This window comes from Geospiza fortis, unplaced genomic scaffold, assembly GCF_000277835.1.
Source record: "Geospiza fortis unplaced genomic scaffold, GeoFor_1.0 scaffold206, whole genome shotgun sequence".
In the NCBI taxonomy this organism is placed as follows: domain Eukaryota; kingdom Metazoa; phylum Chordata; class Aves; order Passeriformes; family Thraupidae; genus Geospiza; species Geospiza fortis.
Genome location: NW_005054311.1, coordinates 7,593,899 through 7,620,280, shown reverse-complemented (window position 1 = coordinate 7,620,280; position 26,382 = coordinate 7,593,899). Strand labels below are relative to the sequence as shown.

The 26,382-nt window shown below is 40.0% G+C and overlaps 1 protein-coding gene across 1 annotated transcript; it reads left to right on the top strand.

Moving 5' to 3' along the window:
• The first annotated feature begins 17 nt into the window (after positions 1 to 17).
• On the top strand, positions 18 to 26,339 carry NR4A3 (nuclear receptor subfamily 4 group A member 3). The gene is given in 8 exon segments (XM_005419341.2): positions 18 to 52; positions 2,608 to 3,231; positions 3,234 to 3,361; positions 5,562 to 5,691; positions 6,731 to 6,903; positions 12,196 to 12,395; positions 13,573 to 13,751; positions 23,166 to 26,339. Coding segments are annotated over 7 exon segments (1,695 nt in total). The 5' UTR covers positions 18 to 52; positions 2,608 to 2,609; the 3' UTR covers positions 23,429 to 26,339.
• Positions 26,340 to 26,382: the final 43 nt, after the last annotated feature.

The following is a 26,382-nucleotide window of genomic DNA, read 5'->3' as shown; positions in this document are numbered from 1 at the left end:
GCCTCCGTCCGCACCTCCAGCCCCACCATTCAGCGCGCAAGATACCCACCAGGTAAGCTGCCGCTCCGGGAGAAGGGCAGGAGGAGGAGGAGAGGGGTGCGGGAGGTCCTGGCGGGGCCCCCACCCTTCCCAAATCCCTTTGGCATCATCGGCCCCCGACGTCCCGGGGAGCTGAAATCCCAAAAGGATCAGAGCAGCGCGTGCCTTTCTCAGCGCTCTTGGCGATGCCGTGCCGGAGCACACGGGCTTGCGAGCCCCTCGCCAAAGACGTGCCAGCTCTAAGGGGGAGCTGGTTGGGGGTGCTAGTGTCCCTGTGAGGCGCCTGGCTTGCCTGGCGTTAAACTGGGCATCCTTTACCTCACGTTCTCGCAAAGAAACCAGAACACCATGGTAATAGCTCCCAATGTCCCTGCCCCGATGCTTTTAGCCATTCATTTAGGTTTGGATGACAGGTTGCTCGTTAATGCACCTCCCGTGGGGCCTTTTCTTTTCTAGTTTTAATATTGTTGGGTAAAGAAAAAAAATCCCAGGTTATTTACTTTGCAGGGGAATTAATACTGGTGCCCTAAGTGGAAAAGTAGGGGTTAGACTTAGACAAGTGCGCTGGCAAAAGGCGAGGTAGGAGGAGTCCCACAGAGCCAGGAGAGACCAGACCTTTAGGTTAGGGATATTTTTTCAGTCCTCCGGCCAGAGTTATTTTAGACTTCTGTTTTTCTACTCCACTTTGCACAGAATTCAGTGGCATGACGCTGTTATGCTCAGAAAAATGCAGGAAAAAAGGACATAATGATCTGTTCCCTTTAACTCCTGCTCATTTTCTGAGCTAGCAAAAAAGCGTTTTTCATTCATAGAGCTGTGTATCAACACGTCCAGTTGTGACATTAGCTGTGAACTCACTCTGTTGTGTTCCTCCGTCAGTTCTCAGTGGAGGTGTGTGGAAGGAATTTCTTTCCCTTTTTATTTGATTAAGCACTGATCACTATGTTTTAACAGCCAGTCCCTAAACTAACAAATGATAATGATACCACTTGCCAGGAAATGTGTGTGCATGGACAGAAATTGACAGGAAAAAAAGGGAACAGCAGAATAATACATAAATAACATTGGGAGGCAAGGCTTAGGGGGGAGGGTTGTCCTGCCTCCTTCTTCAAGCTTTTGGATTTAAGGCAAAGAAGGTCTTAATTTCAGGAAACAGCACTATTTTTTTCCTCAGATTTTTGTGTTTTCTCGAGAAGAAGAAAGATGTGAATGGTTTGTGACAGCGTGATAATTCAAATTTGGTGCTTAGTTTAAATATGTTTATCTGTAAAGCGGGCAGGAAAGAATTAAAAGTTGATTTAACACAAATTATTTGGATTCCTGCATGCCAGGACTGAATATTTTAAAATTGTAAGTGAAAAGAGTTCTTAAAATAATGAGGAAAACCTCATTATTTCCAAGGTTTTTTTTTTTAACATGAATTATTTCTCAAGTACTTCTGGAATATAAATTACCATGATTAAGAAGAGATGAACTGCACTTAATTTTGATATACATTTTATCTGTATTTACATTTCTCTTTATGAAAAAATTTATACTAATTGATGCATTTTATTCCTCTACTGTGGAACCAAAATGCACCACACACTTTTAGTTCGAGTTGCAAATATTGGTTTAGAATCTCACAGTGTTTAGTCAGGCAAACCTCAGTGAATTGCAGAATTGGGTCTATTACTTCCTGTGACCAGCAAATTACATGGCAGACTAGTAGGAAATGTAAAAGAAAATAACAATCAGATCTTTTTAGCCAGGCACTGTGTTGCTTTGACCATCCCAGCTATTAGTGAACTGCATTGAGTTTCATTACTAATGAATAAAACCAACTGTATTACTGACCTCAACCTTGCTTTCCCATAAAAACAGAAATACCACATACCTTTTATCCTACATTTTTGCAAATTGAAGGGGATGTCATACCCTCCACTTTTTAAAGGAGAACATTCTACCAAAGATAAGCCTTAAAACTAATAATGAAACAGCAACCTTAAATTATTAGCTGACCAGAAATATTCTTCAAAGGTCCAGAGCTGAGTAAGCAAAATTAATGTTTGCAAGTCCTAAGAAGCAAACCTTGTGATTTAAGTAATTCCTCTGACATGTGCTGCAGATGCTGCTTCTTTTAAAATAAATATAATTTTTAATATTATGCATTTGATAATCTCGTTTACCCTTTGTGAAAATTTTATGGCATGATTGCATGCATACAGAGGTAGATTTAGAGTCATAAACTGTTCTCATTGTCCATATCTAATTCTCATTGACACCTATGTATATTAAGCAGCAGATGTAGGGCAGCTTGAGATGGATTCTTCTCTCACTGACACTGGTATAAATGTGAGTTTCTCCCTTGACTAGATGAGAGCAGACTCCATAGTACTGAATGCTTAGTTGGTCCCTGGTGCATATTTCTTGTTGAAAGCAAAAGGCTCGAGGCTAATTTAAATGTCTGAATGGGAGTTGGGTGCCTATTTGAGCTCTGGGAAAGCTTCTAGGAAAGTAGTTTGTGAGGGCCTGGGCCGCAGGCTGGTGCACTGGGCCTGTTGCTGACGTGCCCCTTTGCCCTTGCAGATATGCCCTGTGTGCAAGCGCAGTATAGTCCTTCACCGCCCGGTTCGAATTATGCATCCCAGACCTACGCCTATGGCTCGGAGTACAGCTCAGACATCATGAACCCTGACTATGCCAAGCTGACCATGGACCTGAGCAGTACCGAAATCACTGCCACTGCCACCACCTCCCTTCCCAGCTTCAGCACCTTTATGGAGGGTTACTCTGGCAGCTACGAGCTCAAGCCTTCCTGCCTCTACCAAATGCAAACTGCCTCCTCTGGCCAGAGGCCCCTCATAAAGATGGAAGACACCCGGCTGTCCCCATACCAGCCCTCACTGCCCCCGTCTACAGATGAGGGGATGCCCAGCACTTCCATGTACTTCAAGCAATCGCCACCCTCCACGCCCACCACGCCCGGCTTCCCTGCTCACCAGGCCCTGTGGGATGAGCCCCCGCTGCAGCCCACGCAGACCTGCCTGCCTCCCGGGCACCTGATGGACGCCGCCCCCATGAAGACCGTGCCTCCGCGCTTCCCTCTCTTCCACTTCAAGCACTCGCCTCCGCACACGCCGTCCGCGGCCGCCCACATGTGCTACGACCCGGCCTCGCTGAGCCTGCCCCTGGGCTCCGACAGGCCCGCCGCCTGCCCGGCCCGTCCCCTCCCAGCCGGAGCTCTTCGTCCGGGGAAGGCACCTGCGCTGTCTGTGGCGATAATGCCGCCTGCCAGCACTACGGGGTGCGGACATGCGAGGGCTGCAAGGGCTTCTTCAAGGTGAGAGATCCGCGCTTTGCTCCCCTCCCTGCTTGGTCCCACCTCACTTCCCACCCCCTCCGTCCCCACATGCTCCTGGTCCTGACCTGGGGCCTCAGGGACAGCGTGTGTTGAAACTCAGGCCCCCACAGCAGGGTGAGAGGGACGCCCAAAGTTTTTGGAGGTCAAGGAAAGCCATGTGTAGGATAAAAGGATCAGCCAGTCTCAGCTGAGAAGAGGCCATGGCAGTGATCTGGGGGAAACCACTTCTGGTCTGCCAGCATTCCTCAACGAAACGTAGGTCACCCCAGTTTAGGCTTTAAACAGCATTTATTCTGTAGTGAAACTCATCTGGAATACATTCAACCTGGGTTTTACTCAGTCACCGATTCCAATTACACTTTGTTTTTAGGTGAGAAAAGAAACCCTGAAATCGTAAAGTTCACTTAATATTTTAGGTGTTGGCAGCGGTGCCCTTTGCTGTCCAGGGAAAGTTGGCGTGAGGAGGAATGCAGGGTGGTCAGCACCAGGAAGAAACTGGTTTCACTCATGGGACAAAGCCAAGTACTCCTAGTTGCTTTTGGTTGCTGCCCTGTCATTATCCATAGGCTCAGGAGCCCGGGGAGTCCTTCCCAGGGGAAAGCTGCCTGCAGAGCAGTGACTAAGCACTGCGCAGGGTCCCGGTGCCTGCTCTGCAATGCTACTCTGCTACTCTTTGCAGCTGAGTAGCAACACAAATAACTTGCACACAGCAGTTTCTCAGCTGGAAGTTTGCGCTTATATTTTCAAGAGTTGAATATACTCTTCAGATCTTAGGTTTGGGTGCTTTGTAATTTCCTTTCAACAGAGTCTGAAGGTCCAGATTCCAGTATTAATTTCAGAAATAGCTTGTTTAAGGCAAGAGCTTGTGATTGACTTTTGGTAGGATGGTTCTGCGCAGCAAGTTTAAGATTTGAAACATTTGGGGTTGATTTTGTATATTTCTTCTTGCTGAGATAGCAGTTATGCCCTGTTTCTAGTAAAAGATACAATGGGAACAAAAACAGTCCCAAAATATTTGGGGTGAGGGCTTACAACGTTTTTTTATTGTAGGTGGAGTTGTCAGTGTTACTTAATAATAATCTTTTGACCATGTGGTAACACATACATCTCCTATAAAACTAATTTGTTATTTAAATATAACTAGAAAAGGGAACACAAATAACATGGAAATAGCAGCTCTTTTTATCCCAAACCTGTCCCTGTGGAAATCAACAGCATATCCTAGAGTTGCAACAGTACCTTATTCTGCAAAATTAAACTGTTTTCAGCTCCAAATCACAATGAACAATATTTGCTGTATCTCATATATTCGGTACATTGAGGCTGTTATTTGATAACAAACAAAATTATGGAATAAAATTTATCCATTAATTTAATTGCAGTTAAAGATTTAATATTGAATGTTGAGTTGATCAATTTGTTCCTGGTGTCTCTTCTAGTAGTACCTTTTTGAATGTTATTTATTGATGTATCTCTGATTTTAAGTATGGCAGCATGATATGTTTTTGCATTGATATTTGTTACATTCTTGCAAAGCTTACCAGGTTTCTATACATTTTAATTTTGCTTTATTTTTTTCAACATGACTTTAGAGTTAATTAAATTTACATAACTATGTCATCATTCTGTCCTTTTTCCTCAGGTCAGGTTAACTTTCCCAGAGTATTTAGCCAAACATATTTTGTAGAGGTTACTGGTATTTTTATTTTTCTCCCTGATGATTTTAATGGCTAACCAAACCAGTTATTGTGGTATTTGACTAACAATAGTGATAGCAAGAGAAGTACATTGCGGATCATTTTGATTTTATTTTAATAAGGTCAGCAATAATCAAGGGAATGAACCAAGTAGAAAATTGTTCCCAAAGGGATATTAAAAGCGGAGATAATCTAATCCCCAAAGGTAGATGTGATGACCTGGTAATTTCAGATATGATTTTATCATTCAAAGTTGCCTGTCTCCAGAGACTTGCTTCAGAAAAATCCTAGATGATTTTCATTGTCAGCAGCTAGCACTAATAAAATTGTTTTTCCTGCAGGCTAGTGTGTTAGGAAATTAATTTTATCTAATTATATGAATTGCACTGTCACTTTTCATGTTGTAATTAAAACACATTTTGTCAGGTTCTAAGCTGCTCAAGAAACAATCAGTTTACTATTTTTGTGTTGCATTTTCGCAGAGAACAGTTCAGAAAAATGCAAAATATGTTTGTCTGGCAAATAAAAACTGCCCAGTGGACAAGAGACGTCGTAACAGATGCCAATACTGCCGGTTCCAGAAGTGTCTCAGTGTCGGCATGGTTAAAGAAGGTAAGGACTCTGGCTATTTATGATCCCAGAAAACTAAAATATTATGTGTTATGAATCTGTGTCTTTGTGTGTATGTGTGTGTGTGTGTGTGTGTGTGTGTGTGTGTGTGTGTGTGTGTGTGTGTGTGTGTGTGTGTGTGTGTGTGTGTGTGTGTGTGTGTGAGCGAGCATGGATGTCTCTACAATAAATTTGACAGTGATGAGATTCATAACTTATCCCAAAAATATGTGCATTTATGTAATAATGTATTGATTTTTTGCTTTTCACCCCTATTATCATATTTAGACTACAGACCCCAGAGTTCAAGAACAGCAAGGTCACAAGAGGATAATTTGACAGTGGCCAAAATGTCTCCTTTATTAACTTTGAACATTGCTCGATAATGCTGTTGGCTTCCCCTTGTTCTCTCACTGGGGGCTGCACTGGATTGTGTGCATTTTGACATAAGATCTCGTTTCATTCCCATAAGCTGATTGTAAATTTGCAATTAATTTAAATGGAAACAGGATCAACTCATTAGTCCCAATTCTGCAAATATTTAAGCATGTGAGTAATATTGTGTGAGCAGTCCCATTGCAAATACTGACATGGATAATATAACCTATATAGTGTGACCGTATTTTTTCAAATGCTTCAAGAAATCTAAAATTACTTTAAATGAATGCCTCTGCCATTTAAGAGGGACACTGCTAGTAGAAACACTAAAATCTGTGTTTCACATTCAGGTTGTTTTCAGCAGTGGAGTGTCACAGGCACACGTGCAGGGGTACACTGACATGCTGCAAACAAAGCATGGATACAAGGAACACAGCTGGGCTCTCACTAAGCAGCTACATTGCTGCTTATGATCGTAGGTCTGACACAGTTCTGGTGCCGTTTGTGTTCCTTTGCAATCAAAGGCATCAAGAGCACGTGCTGAAACTGGAGAGCACTTATTTTTACTGGTCTGGCCACATTAAGGAAAGCGGGGTGTTCATTCTGATCCATCATTTGCTGGTACCTTCACAACTGATTCTCTTGGAATTTTTTTTTCACCTAGTTGTCCGTACTGACAGCCTGAAAGGGAGAAGAGGTCGGCTGCCTTCCAAACCAAAGAGCCCCTTACAGCAAGAACCCTCTCAGCCCTCTCCGCCCTCTCCTCCCATCAGCATGATGAATGCCCTTGTTCGAGCTTTAACCGACTCCACGCCCAGGGAGCTGGACTATTCAAGAGTATGTCTCACTTTCCTTTCCCTGTTTGCTTTCTGCACAGAAATGATTTGCGAGCTGCATTTCTCCTTACCAGCTGCTTTGCCAAAATGAAATTAAGTGTGAAATTTGGATGAGGGTAGAAATCGGTCCAGCCAGCCGTTGTCTTTTCGTGATAGGTGGACAATGAGAGGAAAGGAAGTGCAGTAGATATTAGTGTTAGTAACTATTCATTGTGAGGATCTCAATCACAAAATGATCTAATAATCTGCAGTATATTCAGTGGCTGAGTTAAAGAAAAAATGCATGGATAAATAGAGCATTCTTCTTATAAAAAGGCTGTGCCAAAACACAATCAATTATGATGTCATTGATTAATCAGGAGCAGTACTTGTATGTTCAATAGCTTAACTTCTGTTTTCGAAAGGCTAAAATTTAGTAGCACTTCCCTAATATTCAGATAGTAGAGTTGCAGAGTGTGACACTGGATGGATAGGACCAATCCTGTTGAAATCAACAGGAATTTTGCCATTATTTAAATGGGAATAGAGTATGCTTTGGATACCCCAGCCTAAATATTCCTTCAGTAAAACTCACATTTTTAAAACAAGCCTGTTAAAATTAAAATTCTGAAAAATCAGCAAAGCTTTACCAAAGATTATATATTTTTGTAACCTTGTTCTTTAATTTAGCATAGTCACAATTCAAATATTCATGGAGTATTCTGAAAGCTGAAAAAATGTTCTGTACTTATTAAAATACAGCATTGAAATGGCTTGTTAAATATAATTTTTGGGCAGGTTGATATAGGGTAAGAAAAAAACTACAGCTGTGGGAAAACAAGGTCTAATTCTTCCCCCTTAAAGAAATATGATTAAATTTGAGATTATTAAAAATAGCAGCTGTACTCAGACAATAACTCCATTGGCCATTTATCACTTGTTGCTAAGTAATATTTAATCCTAAAGCATATTTACTGCAATTATATAAAAATTACATTATGCTATTTTAGACTATACTTACATATATAATTTAGCAATTTAAAGCATGCTGTAATGTATTTTCTTCAAACTAATCTGGAAGTATTAAATCATATTATTTTTCAAGTTATTATCAAGAATTTAGCTGTTCAGTGTCTGACAAACTACTATAGGGAGAATGCATTAGCCATATCTACATGTACCTTAATTTACCCAGAATGTCTCAGGGATCATTCTACAAATACCAAGGTGTGTGAGGAGCTGTGCTCTTTGATAGAAATCTGCTGGGTTTCACGGAATTGCAGGAGTCCAGGGGCCATAGTTTGTATTTATTTATTGATATAAAGTTCTTTTGCATTTACAGAAATCTGAACAAAAATTATGTACTTGTATGTGACTTTTTTCTTTGTCCTGCAGTAATTATTTCTCTTTTAATGAAAACAACCCACAGATTTAATTGTGAGCGATTCTGTTGGACTTTACATGTGCATATGATTGACAGTAAATTAATTTCGTCTTAGTAGCTAAAAGATTAAGTATGATTATCTGTTGGGACATATTAATATCTAAATTTTTCTGTACACTAAAATATATTATAGTCTGTTATGCCCGGCGGTACTGACATGACAAAAATATTCTGCAAGAAATAAGTAGATTCTTATGTTTTTCATAGACCCTTACACTTTGGAAAGTTAGGGGAGGTCAAAAAACAAATGCTATGTAAAGAGCAAGATTAACTGAATTTAATGAACGTAATGAAACATATCATAAACACACTGCAGTGCTAAAATATTCCTATGAAGGATAATCCTGTACCTGTAAAGACTAACTTATGGCACGTTCAGCTAGGCTGTGACCCTGCTGAGCACCACAAATGGGCAGATGTGGAAACCTGGCTTTGGAGTCAGCCCTGACACTTCTGCAGATATGACCTTAATGTTTAGCCTGGTCTTCATGTTTACAAGCTGTAATATCTTGACATCTTAAAACTACTGATAAAAGTTTCGGAGAAAATGTGTATCCCTTACCTCCAGAAAACCCTGTAGAGACACACACTCACAGAGCAACCTAGGAAAAAAACAAAACCAAAATTAAATTACACACACATAACACATAAATAAGCTACAACTTTTACACCAAAACATTGGAAACAGTTCTGTTCAGAACGTGGCTGCTTTTCATCTCAGCACTGGTTTTATCTTACCAGTCCACAGCCGTGGTATATTTAGGTACTTGGTTTCAAAAGGCAATTGCCAAGGGCTGTAGTCTGGTCTCACACCTGTTTACTGGTACAATTCCCTAAGTTTACGCTTTTAAGGAAGTGAGATGAGAAACAGACCCTTGCCATTCTTATTCATGCAGAGTAGGCACCAATGTAAATAGAAATGTTGCCTTTTCAGAGGGGGAGTGCAGCATTTAGGCAGTTATTCCCCCCTTCCTGGGCCACAAAATGAACCACATATCATGGCTTTTGGAAAAATGAGTGTAGGCTTTCTTCTGTGCAGAGAAGTTATTGTTAGGCTTTTGCAGCTGTAGCCGTCGATGAAGGACTGATGAAAACAGGCAAAGGGCAGAGCTAAGTTGTGCTATCAGGCTTCCCAACCTCAGGCTTTCCAAATCTCTTCAGTTATAACATACAAATTAATGTTGCTTGCTACACATGCAACCCCCTCCTTAAGCAAGTCATATTTCATTTAATTCCCAAAGGAGCTCCAAGGAAGGGAGGGGGGCAGAGCTTTGTCTTTTGTCTTTCTCCCGGTTTGCCTCCAGTTTGCATAGGGCAGGTTTAGAAATGCAGATCGGAGGGAGCCCTTCCGTCCTGTGATGCCTCCTGACCAAGGGCAGGGTTGCCAGCTGTCTTGGTCACAAGTTAGGTCAAATATCACTTCTTCTCCATGAAATAATCATGGAAAAAACCCACAATTGTGGTGCATGAAACAGAAACATACATATTGTTTATGGTTACTTATATGCTCCTAAGTCTGTTACAAGTAAATAATGTTTTATTTTAACAACTCTTTGTAAGTGCTAATACTTTATAGTGAGCAGTGATGTATTGCAGCAGCTGAAAATTATACAGTTCCATGTAATCTTTTACCTTTCTTCTAAAATTGCTCTCATGGGATAGACTATGCAAAAAAAAATACACGTTATAATTTTTTTAGATGCATTTAATTTGATTCAATGCCCAGTGTGGGGTATACCACACTGTAGCATTCACAGTTACATGACATAATGCAGCATTCAGCTTCATTAGAAGGTGTTAAAACTTTGCCTTACCTTTGCCAAAGGAATGTTTTATAAATATTGGGAACAAATTAACACCTGGCATAATTACACTGAGTTGTGATGAGTTACATTTAGAATGAACCCATTCAAAATGGGCAGTACCTTTTTTTCTTGTCCTTTTGTTTTCCTTCTTTACTGATCAAAGGATCAAGGATATATCTCAGCTTAGCAATACCTGTTGTGAGGTAGGAGTTTGCATCAGTCTGTTTTGTTTCTCTGTGTAGTAAGAGTCAGAGTCAGGTCAGCCCCTGTGTAGCAAAGCACATCTTCCAGTGCCAAAATGCACGCTTGTTGTGGCTTGCTCTGCATGGTCACTTCTAGAGGGTCCAGAACATGCGTGGTCTCTGAAAAAGCAAATTGTCTTTGCCTATCCATTAATTACCTGTGTGCATCTTGCTGCAGTCCAGTGCCAGAAGCAGGTGATTCTTGCTGCTTGAGTGTCCTCAGCTGCTCCATTCAAGTGGGGGTCTGAACACATAAATATGATGCAGCATACGGATTCTACTGCTGCTCCCCATCTTCTCTGTATTGTGGCCTCTGCCTGCCTCAGTGTCACAGGATCCTTTGGAGCAGCTGAGGCAAAATTTGTCTCTATATGAACTTTATAAGAAGGACTGCACGTGTTTCACCAGCTGATTAGGGATGTGAGCTGGAAGGCACCATGAGAAACTCATGCAGTTAGGGTTGGCTAAGCAGAACAGAGTCACTAAGAGCTAGTACCAGGAACCAGATACAGACAGAGGTCTCTAGGATTGCTGTGGTTCTGCCATCAGTCAGCAACTCTGGCATTGTGTCCTTCATCCCTTACCTGCCAACAGCAATGAGCTCCAGCTAGGAGAGGCAGAGTACAGGACAGCTACCTGAGAAGTTCTGCTTGCTGCCCCATCCCTCTGTCCTGCACAGAGGTGACTTTTGGGTGATACCTGCAGCCCATGGTTGTAATATGGTCCTCCCATGCTGCCAGACCACTGTTACCGATGGGAAGGAGTTTTTTCTGCTTCCACTCTGGCTTGGAGAGTTGCTGGAGTGGCCTTTAGTCTGATGGACTCAAGCCTAAGTGCATGTGGGAAGTTGTTTCCAAAGAGTATGCAGGCTTCTTTTAGCCATGGAGACTACCTTAACCTTTCTTTAGCTGAACCTATAAGAGAGAGAGTGGATATGAAGTCTCTTCCAGAAATAACCCAGATGAGAATGTTACTACAATAAATGCCACATTATTCAGTACCTGCTCAGAAAACCAGCAGCGCTTTCCAAGCACAGAATTGGACTAAGCCACAAAAGCTCCTGTTTTATTTTCTGCCAAGAGAGAGCGAGCAGTGTCAAAGGAGTGACAGGGATCCACTGGTGATGAAGTAGGAGATAGTGGGGAGGGAGCTGTCAGAGGGTCACAGGGAAGCTGAGCAAGCTGAGACTGTCAAATGGTTGCCTGGAAGAGTTATGGCCACATAAGCAGGATAATAGGTTCTGCTGAAACTCAAATGCTTCAATTTGAAGGATAAGAGGTGATATGGGGCAGCTGGTTTACTTTGAACCAATTCTGTATTCAAATGAAGCAATGCTGCATGTGTCAGATAAAATGTGATTTATCTTATGTGTCTCTATCACTGTCAGATAAAATGCACTTTGTGAGGTTTTGGAAGAAATCTGCATTTCCGACATACTGAGACAAATTCATCAATGGGAAAAGTGTTTCATTGTAGTAAGCCAAATAATGTTCCTCTTCTAGTGTCATGCAAATTATCCTACCCGCCAGATTTCTATTTCTGTTTACTAATAGCATATAGGTACTTGTAAAATGTGATATTATATTTTAGTTATAAATGTGAAATTACTTCTATACATATGGAAATATTTTTGTAATATCTATCTGAATAGCAAAATGCCTGTAGGTAACCAAATAAGTAGGTAGATGTAGACCTATTTTTATGTCTTTATAAATAATACCAGCTTTGCCACAGAAGGAAATGTTGTCGGGCAAATAATGCTGTATGTTTCACAGAATGCCCTTAAATGCATATAACCTTGCTTTCTGTGGCTTTCATTTTAGTACTGTTCCACTGATCAGGCTGCTGCAGGCACAGATGCAGAACATGTACAACAGTTCTATAATCTTCTGACTGCCTCCATTGACATAACTAGAGGCTGGGCAGAAAAAATCCCAGGATTTACTGACCTCCCTAAAGAAGATCAGACATTACTCATAGAATCAGCTTTTTTGGAGCTGTTTGTACTAAGACTCTCCATCAGGTAACTATTTGTTTAATTTCTTCTTAAGATGATGTGAAAAATCATCCATCTGAATATTTTTAAGGAATAAATATGGCACTATCTTTGAACATTGTCATTTGTACCAAGAAAAAAGCACAAAAAAAAATCGGCAATGTCTGCATACAGAGGATATGGTGTTTAATTTGTTTTACACTGCAGGAAAAACCAAGAAGGTGATTTAAAAAGAGATCATAGGTGTCACTAATGTGCTTCTTTTATTTGATCTGTCTCATCTTCCTCCTACATAGTAATCAAAATTGATCCTCAGGTACTATTTGAGCAAGTCTGCTTTGTACTCATAAGCATGAAATATAGAAATGCACTTGAGTATGAATTTTTTTTCTTTTTTCCCTTTTTCATCTGTTTTTGAAAGGGATGAAGAAGATATAAAATCTTGTTCAGATTGGTTTTCTTTTTAATACCAAGTCATTCAATAGAGTGAGATGCTGTTTGTCAGACTAGCATTAGTTAAGACACTTTACCAATTTCACTTTCAGGAACTGGCAAAATTGCAGACTGGTGATTTCAGTTATGCCCATGTTTATTTAAGTTGAAAATGACCTTTTCATGTGTTTTTTAAACAAAAATATTGGTAATGGAGAGGGAAGAAGAGGAAAGCTTGACTATAATTTCTCTCATGCACACAGGTTTTCATATAAAAGTTTATGCAGTTATGCGTATTGTCCTGCATTACTGCGTGTGTTCTCCATTGTTTTTTCCTTGTCAATTTTTACAATCTGAAAAATGCAGATGACACTAAGTAAATGCTGAGGGTTGCAGAACCTATCTTTTTATTAGTTTTGTATGTCAAAACGCACTCACTTAGTATTCCTTTGGTTCAAACATACAGTATTTAATGCAAAATGTCTTCTCTGTTTATGCCTTTGGGCAGGACCAAAATCTTAACTAATTAGACAGTCTACACCACATGCTGCAGCTAACCTCAGGCTTATAACTCTACCAAGTAAGCAATCACAGAAGCTTGTTTGTTGTACTTTGGCCTCGAGGGAGAAACATATTGTCAAACGTGAATGCCCACATATGTCTCAGGATAATATGCCTTGGATTTTAAATGACAGACACTTCAATACTGGTTAGGCATTTTTCTGTAAAGTAGAAGATGCATTTATAATTTTTTCAATTGTTTTTATTTGAGGTCTGATACTGCTGAGGATAAGTTTGTATTCTGCAATGGACTCGTGCTTCATAGACTTCAGTGCCTTCGAGGATTTGGGGAGTGGCTCGACTCTATTAAAGACTTTTCCTTAAACTTAAAGAGCCTTAACCTTGATATCCCAGCCTTAGCAAGTCTATCAGCTCTAACTATGATTACAGGTAAGTGCTCCTTTGTTAACAGAAAGCTTCAGACTCTAGTGCTTTGCTTTATAATAGATTCAAGCAATTTCAGTTAATTTAGCTATGTTCAGGGTGAAGTGATTATGATTTTTAAGCATTAGCATGACCAAATTGAAATTGTGGATTAACATTAGGCTATCAGACACCCCTCTTAAAATATAGTCTAACTATTTCTTTGCAGCTCCATTGTTTTCTCGGAGTAGTCTCCAAAAAGCAAACTGCTTCCAAGCAAATTGTGTAGCTCCTACAAAAATATTCAAGATACTTTCTGAAGTCCTAGAAAATTTTAGTGGAATTACCAGAGCCAAGTCTTCTGTGTAGGAATAGTAATATCAAGGCAGCTTAAGACCTAGAAGCCGTACAGCTAGCATAGCTCATCTCTCAGCAAGATAGCTAGACCAGAAAGAGTGCTCCATGAGGGCGGGCAGGCTGCATTTGGTAACCAGGATAGCCTAGATATTCCATGTACTGCTTTTATGAGAGAGGAAAATCAGAGAATAATGAGAAAAAGTCACATTCCGCAGTTGTACAAAAGCTTTTGGGTGTGCATGTGACTGTATGACCCTTTCTACCTGCTGGGGTGAACAGCAGGAAGCTAAAGTCAGAATCTGCCAAATCTGTCTAGTGAGTACAAAATAGGGGAACATAACCTTTTAAAGTGTAATTTTTGCATTCCTGAAAGAATAAAGCCCAGCATACCTTGGGCAACTTGCAATAGAAGAGTCACGGCTGATGGCAGCAGCGGGAGTTGGGAGAAAGGGTGTCTGACAACCACACAGCAGAATTCAGAGCAGAAGTCATCTCCACAAAGAGCCCACACTCATATCAGAAAAACTGGTAGTTTAACAGTGCAGCTGTGTCATCAGTGTGAGACAAGGCTTCAGTGTGCCCTGAGCTGGATCTTCTAGGGATGCTTATAAGCTCCACTTGGAGAGATACTGATTTCCTTCTGCGTTTCAGGCATCCACTACTTTGCAGGCAGTGGCCTCAACAACACCAGCTGTAGTCTTCATTTTATGTGGGATGAGAATGATGTCAGGGCAACCCTGAGATAAAACCCTCAATGACAGATATAAAAAAATAAAATTGGCCAATTCCTACTGACATTTGTGGGGCCAAGATTTTGGGTTCAGAATTTGCACAGTATGCTGTCTTCCTGCATTTTGATGAAGGGCTAGTGTATGTATGTATCTCTTTGTCTCTTAAGGATTTTCAGGTCTTTTATTAATTTTTGTTAATTTCTTCTGCAGTTGGAAAGGATACTTTAAGATCCAGATTCTGGTTTTTTTGATAAAACATTTAAGACCAGAATAACTCATTGGAGCTGCTTTACTCTGTATAAAAAAATTGGCAAAATGAGTGGTATGTTAAAGTCAGAAAGAACATTCCCAATTTTTTTTTCTCCTGTGTATATACATCCACTGGCATACGTTCACACCTACTTACATACATGTACTATAAACACCTACATGTATGTGTATGTGTGTGCATACTTATATACATTTATAATGTATTTATATATGTATATGCATTTAGATATCTCTAAATCAAGGACAAGTGCTGTCCCTCTATATATTTACATACATGCATATATGCTCATATATATATAGCGCAGATGAGTGGTTTAGATTATTTACTATATATGAGATATGTCTTTTTTAGGGAGCCATAGGTAGTGTGTAGTTGATTATCCTCCTGGAGACCAAGAGTATGCAGGTTGATGAACAGGGTTCTCAGCAAGCTACGTGAATGTACCAAAAGCAAATGTATAGGAGGAAAACTCACTGCCCTTACAAACCCACGTTCTGTTTTAACATGGTAATTTGTTCAGTTAAGCACTGCTTGCTTGGCCTATATAAGGAGTCAGACTTGTCCAGTGGCTGGCTCAGTACTCCTTAGGATAATTAGAAACAGGTTTTAATTGGATACATCCCATATTTTTTCCTTTCCTCGATCACAACACTTCCAGGAGTTTCCTGTATTGTGCTGGTCTTCCCAAAATTTCCAGACAAATGGAAGCAATTGTTGCCTTTATAAGGAGACTATTTCTGTACATAGAAGCTTTAAGATTTTCTCTGTTTGTCAAGCTTCTCTTGATTTTCTCTCCTGTGTGAGATGGTGTTTAATGTTGTTTTCTGCTTATTCTTTTATTTTGTGAGGCTGATATATCTCTGCTGATTTGGTCTAAGGACAGCATGTATTTTCATGTGATCTAAATTAGACCAAAGCTCTAGTGACTTATATTCACAGGTTTCAGATATCCAAGGGCAGTTAGCTAACTCAGGGACTCAGCCAGAAGTTTGGTCACCTGAAAATGGATAGCATTTTACAATGATGAACAATGTTAAAATAAAACATGTAAGAGGAAATCAGGTGATTCTAGCTAGTGTATTGAAATTTTTTATTCAGGAAAACCTTGAGATTTGGCTCTGATGTGGCATCCCACAAGAAATAGCTTCTTGTCTCCTCCCTGCAGTTTGAGTATGACAAGCCATGTGATGGTTTTCAGCTGGTCACACCAAAAGAGAAATAGTAACAAAGAGAAAATTTGCAAAGATGAAACCTGAAGAAGTCTGCACTGTTGAACATTTTTAAGCATTGTTTTGAGGCATGGCTTAGATTTAGATGGGTGGTTTAGGTGCCATTCTTTATCTCCAGGGAAGGCACCCTTTTCTCCTGTAATGCACTGTTGGAAGCAATGGGTAGTTGGCAAACTCTGCTTCAAGCCCTTTCTGTCAGTCAGACCAAGGAAGCGCAACCTTTCCCAGGAACACAGGATATCCAAGTATTGAGTACCACTGTCTTTTGTCTTAAGAGAACTTGATGCATTTCATGGGCCACAGAATGGCTGTTGTTTCTGATGATTTGTGGACAAGCTGGTGGTTAGAGGGACACCTAAGGCCCTATCTCTGGTCTGGTTCCAACAGGAAGGGAATCTGACCATGGTTCTCCCATGTTCCAGGTAGATATCCGTGTCACTAGGCTTCAAAATAAGAAGAAGTGGGAAAGCTGTCTTTTGTGAATCTAGTTGTTTGCCTTTAGTAACAACACTGCAAAACCAGAATGCTGCCTTGAGCAAAATTTTCTTGATTATCATACAAATTGCTTATGACTTGATGGCTTAACCAGAAAAAAAAAAAAGACAAGACAACAGCCCTGTGATCTGTAGTAGTCATAGCCTGTTTTAATACTGTACAGCATCTTAGGTAGCATTAAATTCAAGAATTGTCTTTCCAGGTAAAAAAAAATTTCTTCTGAGAATAATGAGCTGGTAATCCTTTTTGATTTCACGAGTGCTGTCCTTAGACCAAATAAAGATGTGTTCTAGAACGCAAACCTTCTTATGTACTACCAATCTTTGGCAGTTTTGCTGAGGGAGAAGAGTAAGAGGAGTCACTACTCTCTTTCACATATTCTGTCTGTGTTCTTCAAGAATGACAGGGAGAACTAATGTCTGACTCCCAGTGAAGGAAGAGGGAATAAATGTAAAATTCAGTGTTGGAGACTAAAAGACATTTCACTGGTCCCAGTGTCTTAAGATACACTGAAGGCTGTTCCTTTATTTTGGGATGTCAAATTGCCTCCCCAGTAACAGGTCCAGTAGTTCCAGCAACCTTCAATTAACCCTGCTGACTTGTTTGGAGCTGCAAAGCTCCATGTCCTATCCCAGCCACAGCTGCAGATGACAGCATAGGATGCATGGTTATAGGCATGTAGGGTCATTTGTTCTTTTCAGTGTAGTTCCATACATTGTTTGCTTTGGGTAAAACTAAAGGTATTTACAATATTTTGCATTATATATTCCATGAGAAAGTCCATATATTTTTGCTTTTTCTATCTCTTTTATGTGTCCTGGAAATCTGTGGTATGTTGCCTAGAAGGAAAAGCATTATGTCAGATTGCCGATGAGTTTTCAGGTCCTCTCAGATAAGACATCAGCTTAAAAGAGCATCCAGAATTAAAGTCACATCTTGTGTACTGTGGAGGCTTGCAAACAGTTAACTTAGAACTCTGAGATGCCAAAACACATCTTTTTACTGTAAGGTGTTCCTTTAGGATCTTCCTCTCTCTGTCTCTCTTCTCTTTTTTTACTTCCTTTAGTTGGTTTAGAAAGGCTGGACACAACTTCCTCCACACCAAATGAGTGTTGCTCTAAGCATCAGCCAGAAGAAAGTAGGTGGGAAACAACACATGACACTCACCTCACATGCCTATGAAAGTAAAAAAAATTAGGTCTGTCATGGTCTTCTCCTTTGGATCACTTATTCTGTTAGTATGTAGCATCTAATGAGCTAAAGAAGAGTGCCAACATGGAAAGGAAATGCTGGTCTTGGGTCAAGTTCTGTTGTTAATCCCCTACAGGTGATTTCTATGAGTTTAGTGTGTTCATGGATCACAAGTGTTCCTTCGCAGTCACTCCATGATGGACTGGGCAGTGTTGAAGACAAAGCTTTGCAGAGTAGACTAGATACTAACTCAGCCTATGCTTGAAAATGCTTCTTAAACTTCCCAAATGACTTTTTGTTAGTTTTTTTCAGTCAGTGTGAAAATAGAAAGACTGAGAGTCCAGTACAGATCATCTGAAGGGCACATTCTAATTCAGCTTCAAATTTTTGCCTGCTCTAGAACTGCTAGTGTTTTCTCTCTCTCATTCTCCTTGTTGATTATGTTTTCCTCTCTGCCCTTTCCTTTCTCTATCCACATCAAACCATTATTATTTTGCCCACTTGACACTCTCAGTGGGATGCTGCTGAGTACAGAGCATACTAGCCCTCATTCAGCCAAGTTCTTTCAGCATGTTTTATTTTAAGTGTGTTACAGACCAGCCCAGAATCACTGTATATATTGGGCTTATTCACACTCCTAATGCTTTGTTAGACTGGCACCAGACCACTGAAGAATATTGTGAGGTTTCAATTAATTAGGAGTTTGTGTTTGTCTTCCTGCTGTTGGGCTTTCTGTTCCAGTTTACAAACACAATTTTTAGCACCATCAGTCATACCAAGAAACAGTGATGAGACCAGTGTGGCTAAAAAGAGTATGACTGCTGCAGTTCCTTCTGAACATGACTTTGTCCAACCTCCCAATGGAATCGAGACTTACCTACTCTTCAGCAGCAGATATCCTTCAGTCCTCCTGCCAGGATATCCTCTGGAGTGGGTGCTTCATGTGCTGGGTCTACATACAAGCAGGTGGCAGACTGGAGGAGTGTAGGAGAGCTAGTTATAAAAAAAAACCCCTCCAGATTGCATTGTCTGCCTTCCCCCTGCCACTTAGCTGAGGGAAATACTGTCAGCGTCAAAGTAAAGTACTCACTCCTCCTTTTTCACTCCCACCTCTTTGTAGAGGCAAGAACTCTTTACTTCTACAGCAACCAGCAGTCTCTGTATTATGTTGTGGTTTTCTTAAAAGAGGGAGCAAACTATGGTGTTCTGTGTGGCTACTCATCTCACCTGACTTCAGGTACCTTGCATAGCTGATGGAGAACACAGGGCACCTCCAGAAGATGATTCATGCACCTGAAATTGTAATAATCTTCTAAAAAGGTCCATCCTCACACTGATGTTAGGAGGAGTTTGAGAGGTCTGTGCACCAAGGTTGGGCACCCTTGTGGAGTGTCTGAGAGTTAGGCAGGATAAATATGGGCCAGACTGCAACAGGAAAGGAGACTCTTGGATCTGCCAAGTTGCAGTGTTGCTGTGTAACAGTGTGTGCATGAGAAAGCTGTAGGCAACCGAGTTTTGTGCTTATTTGAGTTATAGAAGGGGAAGAGAAATGTGAAGGGGGAAGAGAAAATCACATAACTACATTGAAACCAAGAAAATCAAGAGGCTATTTTAAGTTTGCAGTGTTCATCCGTTGCATTTCTGGACACCTCAGAACTAATTGAGACTAAAAGCGATACCCCATGACACAGAGTGCAGAGCCCGGGGTCTTTGAGGTACTCACACTCTTTGAGAGGCATATGCTCAGGTAGTGTAAAGTGAGGCATTTGTAAAAATAGTGCTCAGTCTGCCTGACCCTGGCATGATCTACCTGAGGTCAGGGGTTAGGGTCTTTTGTTTTCTTCCTGTTGAGTTTTTGCTGCTCAGTGTAATGATAGCACAAAGCCACATTCAGCTTCCCGGGAAAAAGAAAAAGGTGTAAAAAATTGCTGTGCTCAGTTTACCAGGATAAGCTAAGTTTGCAGAGCTTTAGAGGTAAGACTTTTGATGAGTCATTTTGACAGCATCTTTGCCATAAATCACCATTTTTCTCGCAAAAATCAATGATATCCTAAAACACAATCTTGGTTTGTTACAGGCTGAGAAATCCTGTATTCACTTAACACGTGCCTTTGTCATTATAAGAAAGTCTGACTACAATAATATTTACACATCTCCTCAATCAGTTAAAGAAAATCTATCTATTTTGACCAGCTGTACTTCTTGGGATAATTCTTGGCCATATCATTCCCATGTGGATAAGAACATCCTGTGGAAGACAGTGAATGATTAGAGGCTCTTGGTGTCAGTGCCACTGCACACCCGTACCACAGGGGCCTGGTGCTGCTCCCTCTAGGTTGTATAAGAAAGACTGTGGGTCTTTGTGCAGACAGGACTGGGCCTGTGAAAAAGGCAAGAAAATGTGTTTCCTGTTATTTGAACCCTGTTCAATCTAAGTTTTTGAGCAAATTAGGCCCTAGATGCCTCAAGTCTACCAAGGAGAGGAGCCTATTCTTAGATGAGTGTGTTCTTCAGAAAGTGGTTGTGTTCTACCACTGGAGACTGCAGTGGCAGTGCTGGTGCATGCAGTGTCCTTCCCTCGCACAAGGGCTTCCACACAGATGGCTTTGACTTTCTATGGATGCCTTAGGGGTTTAAGACTGAAACCCCTAGAGGCAGCTCCAGGCATGAGGAATTAACCCTTATGGAGATGTGCAAATAGTGAAGGCCTTTGTATGGCAGTTCACTCAGGGGAGGACAATTTGGTTTATCAGGGACTGCTTTAATACTGTAGCACCAGACTTTAAGGACAGAGCAGCTCTTAATTCTGAATTTCCACAATTTTGTTATGTAAAGTAAGGCTACTAATATGATAATCTTTGCACACATAGTGTTTTGCCTCCTACATTTCATGGCTATTCACGAAAGACATGATTTTTTCATGAAACCTTCTGAACTTGTCAGTGGGAGACAAGCTGTTTAGTTCTGGCTGGAAATGCTAACAAAGTTGCTGCGTGCTCCAGAGCCAGAGATAATTTTCCATACTCCGCAACAAGGTACCCACCTACTGTGGCAGTGGTTTGAAAATTTGCTCTGCTAATTTGTAGTGAGGTTTTGGATCCATTCTAGTATTCCAGCTCCCTACATCTATAAAAATATCTTCACTTACACAGCTAGGAAACAAAACAGATTAAAAGATGGGAGCTCTTCAAAGATTGCAAGATTAATTTAATGTCCTGCAGATTCTCTCAGTAGGCTAGTGGTAAAAAAAAAAAAAAAAAAAAAAGAAAAGCCCTACAGCTCTTCCAACCTGTATAAAATATTTATCTGCCAAGATTTTTAATGGCAGAATCTGCCTAAGTATTTACTCTCAGTGACCTGTATAGTTAAGGCTTACATAATTACACTATACACCATTTACTGGAAAGGCTTTAAATATTCATTGACTTCTCATGTTTTAATGTAAACAAGGCACTCAGAATACCTAGGGTTTTTAATTCCTGCAAGGTGAAAACGATGTCTGAAGCAGATGTCACTGGTTGGATAAGTGGTGCTTTGAAACAACAGGGCAGATTGGCCGTACTTAAATGATAGAGCACAGTAGCTTCTGGACAGAGATGTCCATGTCTGCACATCTCTGATTCTGATCCCAAACCAGTATTATTCAGGAGCTAACTCTGCCTAAGTAAATACAGTTGGAAAAAAAAACGTGTAAAATGGGTGAATATCAGTGGAAAACCCGACCTTTGCATTTCTGACTGCCCTCATTGAATCCTGTCTGTTTTATTGGTTTGTAAAGAGTATCTAAGCCAAAACAGGTGGTGAGCAAGGAGTTTATATACACAGGCCTGGGCAAGGCACCACTGTGCCTGGTGCAGGCAATACTCCTGCTTCTGGAAGTAGAGAGAACTGTACTCTTTTCACTGTTCATTGGGGGACAGACAGAGGACATGTCTGCTGCTTGCTCCTCCTGGCATGGAGGAACAAGGTTTGGGGACAATGGGCACAATGTGGCTGCTGGCTGCCAGGGATGGGAGAGAGGCCCAGGGAAGGAGATGACTTCAAAAGCATCAAACACAAGAACTGCCACAATTTCTCCTTATCCACTGCTGTCATTGTTTTATATATCTAATTGACTTCATATAACCTGCATTTTCTTTGATTACTGTATCTGTCACTATTCCATTTCACATGTAAATTATTATGATTTTGCTGTGAAGCCATTTCTTACTTACCTGTGTGTTTCAAAGTCAGAGGCAAATGAATACACCACAAATCTGAGATTTTTTTCTGAATTTTTTTTTTGTTCTGTTACTTTAGTTCATCCACTAAGCCTTGATGGCAAACAACATAGAATTCTTTCCCCTGTAAAAAGTCTGCTTTTAATGAATCACAAATCTGATTAATTCTACTTATGCTTAAAGAACTGTGAATACATTTAACATCATTGTTGTATTTTAAAAAGATATTTGAAGGGGAACAAACCCCAGCTCTCCTTCCTTTTAAGAGTGCTGAGGTTTTTGTGATGGATAACATAGCAGCTGTTCAGGCGCTGCTCTCTCAAAGCAAAATAGTTAACTTCCAGGCTTCTTTTATCTTAGAGCTTTTAAAGATGAATAAACTAAAAAGCAGCAGCTGATCAAAATAACAAAGGGTAGTAAGGTGCCTTTAGTTTCCTATAAGAGTGTCTGCAAATTCCTGGTGGAATTCTAGGCTGGGCGCTGATGGAGCTAGCTAAGGATATTGATCGCCACTTGAATTCACTGAATAAATAATGGTTGCCATAGTTATTGAGCATTCACAACTGGTGGGGAAGCACGGAAATCTCCAAAACACCTCCTGTGATGGTTTTGCTGCAAAATCACCCAATTAATTCTGCCTCATATAATGAAAATTATGTCAGATACACAGGATGCTTGGATTCCTTGTACGAGAATTTCAATCATAACTGAGCATCTCTGTCACCTGTTTTAGTAGATTAAGAGAAAAGGGCGCTTGCCCTCTCTTATTTTGTGCGGCAAAAAGGTTAACTGGCTCCATGTAACCCCAGCTGTTCTGAGAAATCTACACTCTCAGAGCACTTTTTGCTCTGAGTTCCAGAGTATGCACCTGGGTTACACCTAAGGAAACACATTCTCTCCATTTGTGATAGGGATGCTGACGTGGTTTTTTTCCTCTGGCTTTGCAGAACGACATGGATTAAAAGAACCAAAGAAAGTGGAAGAGCTATGCAACAAGATCACAAGCAGTTTGAAAGATCACTTAACTTTCAGTTGCCAAAACAAAGGACAACCGCTCGAGTCTGCAGAGCCGAAGGTACTGGGTGTTCTGGCTGACTTGCGTTCTCTCTGCACACTGGGACTGCAGCGCATCTTTTACCTGAAACTGGAAGATTTGGTGCCAGCCCCTTCCATCGTCGACAGGCTGTTTCTGGACACCTTACCCTTCTGAGTCAAACCACCCTCCCGAGAGGCAAACGCCCGCCAGAGCAGGCAAACGGATCGTGACTTACAGCTAACATTTCTGCCCTCACTTAACAGAAAAGCCGCTCCGAGTCTAACATGAGGTCTTTTCTGGCGCTTTGTCCATACAACCTGAGGCCTGAAACTTACTGGCTTACTGGTTTGGGGTTGTGTTCTTTGTTTTCTTTCGTGTGATTTGGGTTTTTTAAATGGCTAATATGGCACTTTTGGACAATGCTATCCCAGCAGCAGTAAAAGGTTAACATGACTGTTTTAAATCTGTTGTTTAACACCTCATGGTCTATGAGGAGTAAAATTGTAGAAGCTGTGTTTGAAAGAACAGCAAATTGTTGTTTGCCAGGGTAGTATGTGTTTTGTGAGGATACCTTTAGCATACTTCCTGCATCAAGGGCACATACATCAGCACAATCTAATCAAAAATTCACTTTTTTAGCAAAGTACATTCAATTAAACATTTCATACAAATCAAATATAGCAAAATGACAATGGCTGTTAGCTCCCATGTTCAAGTGCAATTTTTTAAAGTGCTGTCTTACTAAGTCTCGTTTATTAACTAATTTATTTTATTAGGAAAACAAACAGAAGAAATCAAGGGAGAAAATTACATGCACTAACTTACCTGACAGAGTTTTCCAAACTTGATTCCATGTAGCGTGACTTATTGACAAATGTATGTGGAAGACACGGGAGCAATTGTGGCTCAGTTGTTCCTTAGCTAAGGAAACCCGAGTAAGTAGTGATTGGAGCATACAGGGTCAGTATCAGGGATAGTTCAGTTCTAGACTTCTAACACAAGTGACTCGTTAGTAAACAGACAGAAGATGGTTTTCAAGAACAAGCAAGTCTTGTAAAATAGTATGAATGTAAGTGCTAGGAAGGATATAGTGGGCTGCGTTTAAACATTCCGTGTTCGTACTCCTTTTTGTATGTTTATACTGTTGATGCCATATTAATATGAGATAATTTGTTGCATAGTGTCTTTATTTGTATAAATGTTTGTATGCATGGTATATTGTAATGGCTTTGCCTGTATTTATTGCAATGACTGCCAGCTCATGGGAACCCTGTTACACGTGATAACTAAATGGGGTGTTCACACTGACTCAGATACACCAGTTGGAAAACTATATACATATATATAATGTGTATGTATATATATGTATATACCTATATTTGTGTGCGTGTGTATGTGCGCGTGTCTTTTTATTAACCATTTGTATATAAAATATCTGTCAAATCACAAGCAGAGTTATTTTACAGTTTATTTGCAGTGACTTCTAAGGCAGTACTGTTTAGCACTTTGATATTAAAATCTTGCTCATGTTTTGCTAAATTCAAATAATATTTAAAAAATTCAGTTCTAAAAAACTTTATATGCACTGTATTAAGTCAAAATTTTGTTGGTCATTTTGCTAAAGAAATTTTTGAATGTCAACCTGATGTCACTGTATCTTTTGTTAGCTTTAAACATTCTAGCTTTTGTCTTTTTTTAAACTATGCTGTTTATATGGAAATTAAATTATACAATCAAACAGATGCCAAATGAATTGCCTAATTGCTGCAAAGGATAACCCAGATATCGAGTCACTGTATGGTTTTCAAAAAGTAATCTGGTATTTTATCACTTACTATGTTTGGATGTGCTTTTATGAAAAAATTATTCTTATATCAAGATTTATAGTAGTGTCAATAGGGAAACAGACTTCTAATCACTATAGTTAATATTTCTGGTTTACCTGCAGATAATATTTGGAGAAGTATTGCTTTTTGTATTGACTTTTAAGCTTATGTGCAAACATAATAGCATAATTAAATATCAGAGAAGCTAATGTTTCTTGTAGGTTGCTGTAACAAGCCTGACCAGCAAGACAAATATATTTTGACTGAATTTGCTTTTGTATATACTAAATATATATATATACATATATATATATACACACTCACACACATGTGCGCATACAAAAACATACAGACATAAAATCCAAAAAAAGAATGTTTGCTTTTTTCTCCTTGTGTAAGACACAAGGTCCCTTGAGAAATTACTTTTATCTAAGGACAAATCCTGCCAGGTGCTGAGCACCAGCCAGACAAGGGCTTGCAGGACCTTTTTGCGAGCGTGCCCTTATCAAGGATTTTGAAGCAAATCAGCATAGTACAGTAAAATTGCTTTTTTGTTGAGCAAGGTTTATTTATTAAGTGGAATGTGAGTGGGAGGAAGCAGGTTGAGAGCCCCGTGTGAGATTTCACGTAGTCTGTGTCCTCCAGTCTTCCATAGATAGTCTTAGGTGTGATACTCTCCCAAATCCCATCATCTGTGGAATTGTCCTTCATGTCAACTTCAATACACTGATTCATCCTAGAGTACAACCGGTGACCTGTCACAGTGGTAAAAGAAAGAGTTAATGCAGAATAAATCTACTACTATTCTTAGAGCTCTCTCAGTGTGAACATGCCTTTGTCTAGGCAGAATTCAGGAATATATCAGGTGTTAAGGGAGAGTGCCTTGCTTTTATTTCAGACAACAGTGTCTCAAGAGTTTCTTCACTCAGCTAACCACAGTGCTTTCTTTCTTTTTTTTTTTTTTTCTTTTTTTTTTTTTTTTGTGGTGTTAACCTGTGGGTTGAAAGAAATGCTCATGTACATATACAATGTAAATTAAAATTATTAAATTGAATAACATTTTTTTCAGAGGCCCCATGTGTGTTGAATAAGTATGATTAATTCTGTTAAAATCTGATGTGAATTTTTTATCATTTATAAAACATTAAAAAAAATTGTCTACTTGAGTCTTAAAAGTGGAAAAATTGGTGAAGCATGCTTAAGAACACTGGCAATTTAATGGCTAGTCTTTTGATTAAAATAGCTTTTATATAAATACATGCCTGCAGTATCTGGTTATGCAATCTCAATTAGATGTTGAGA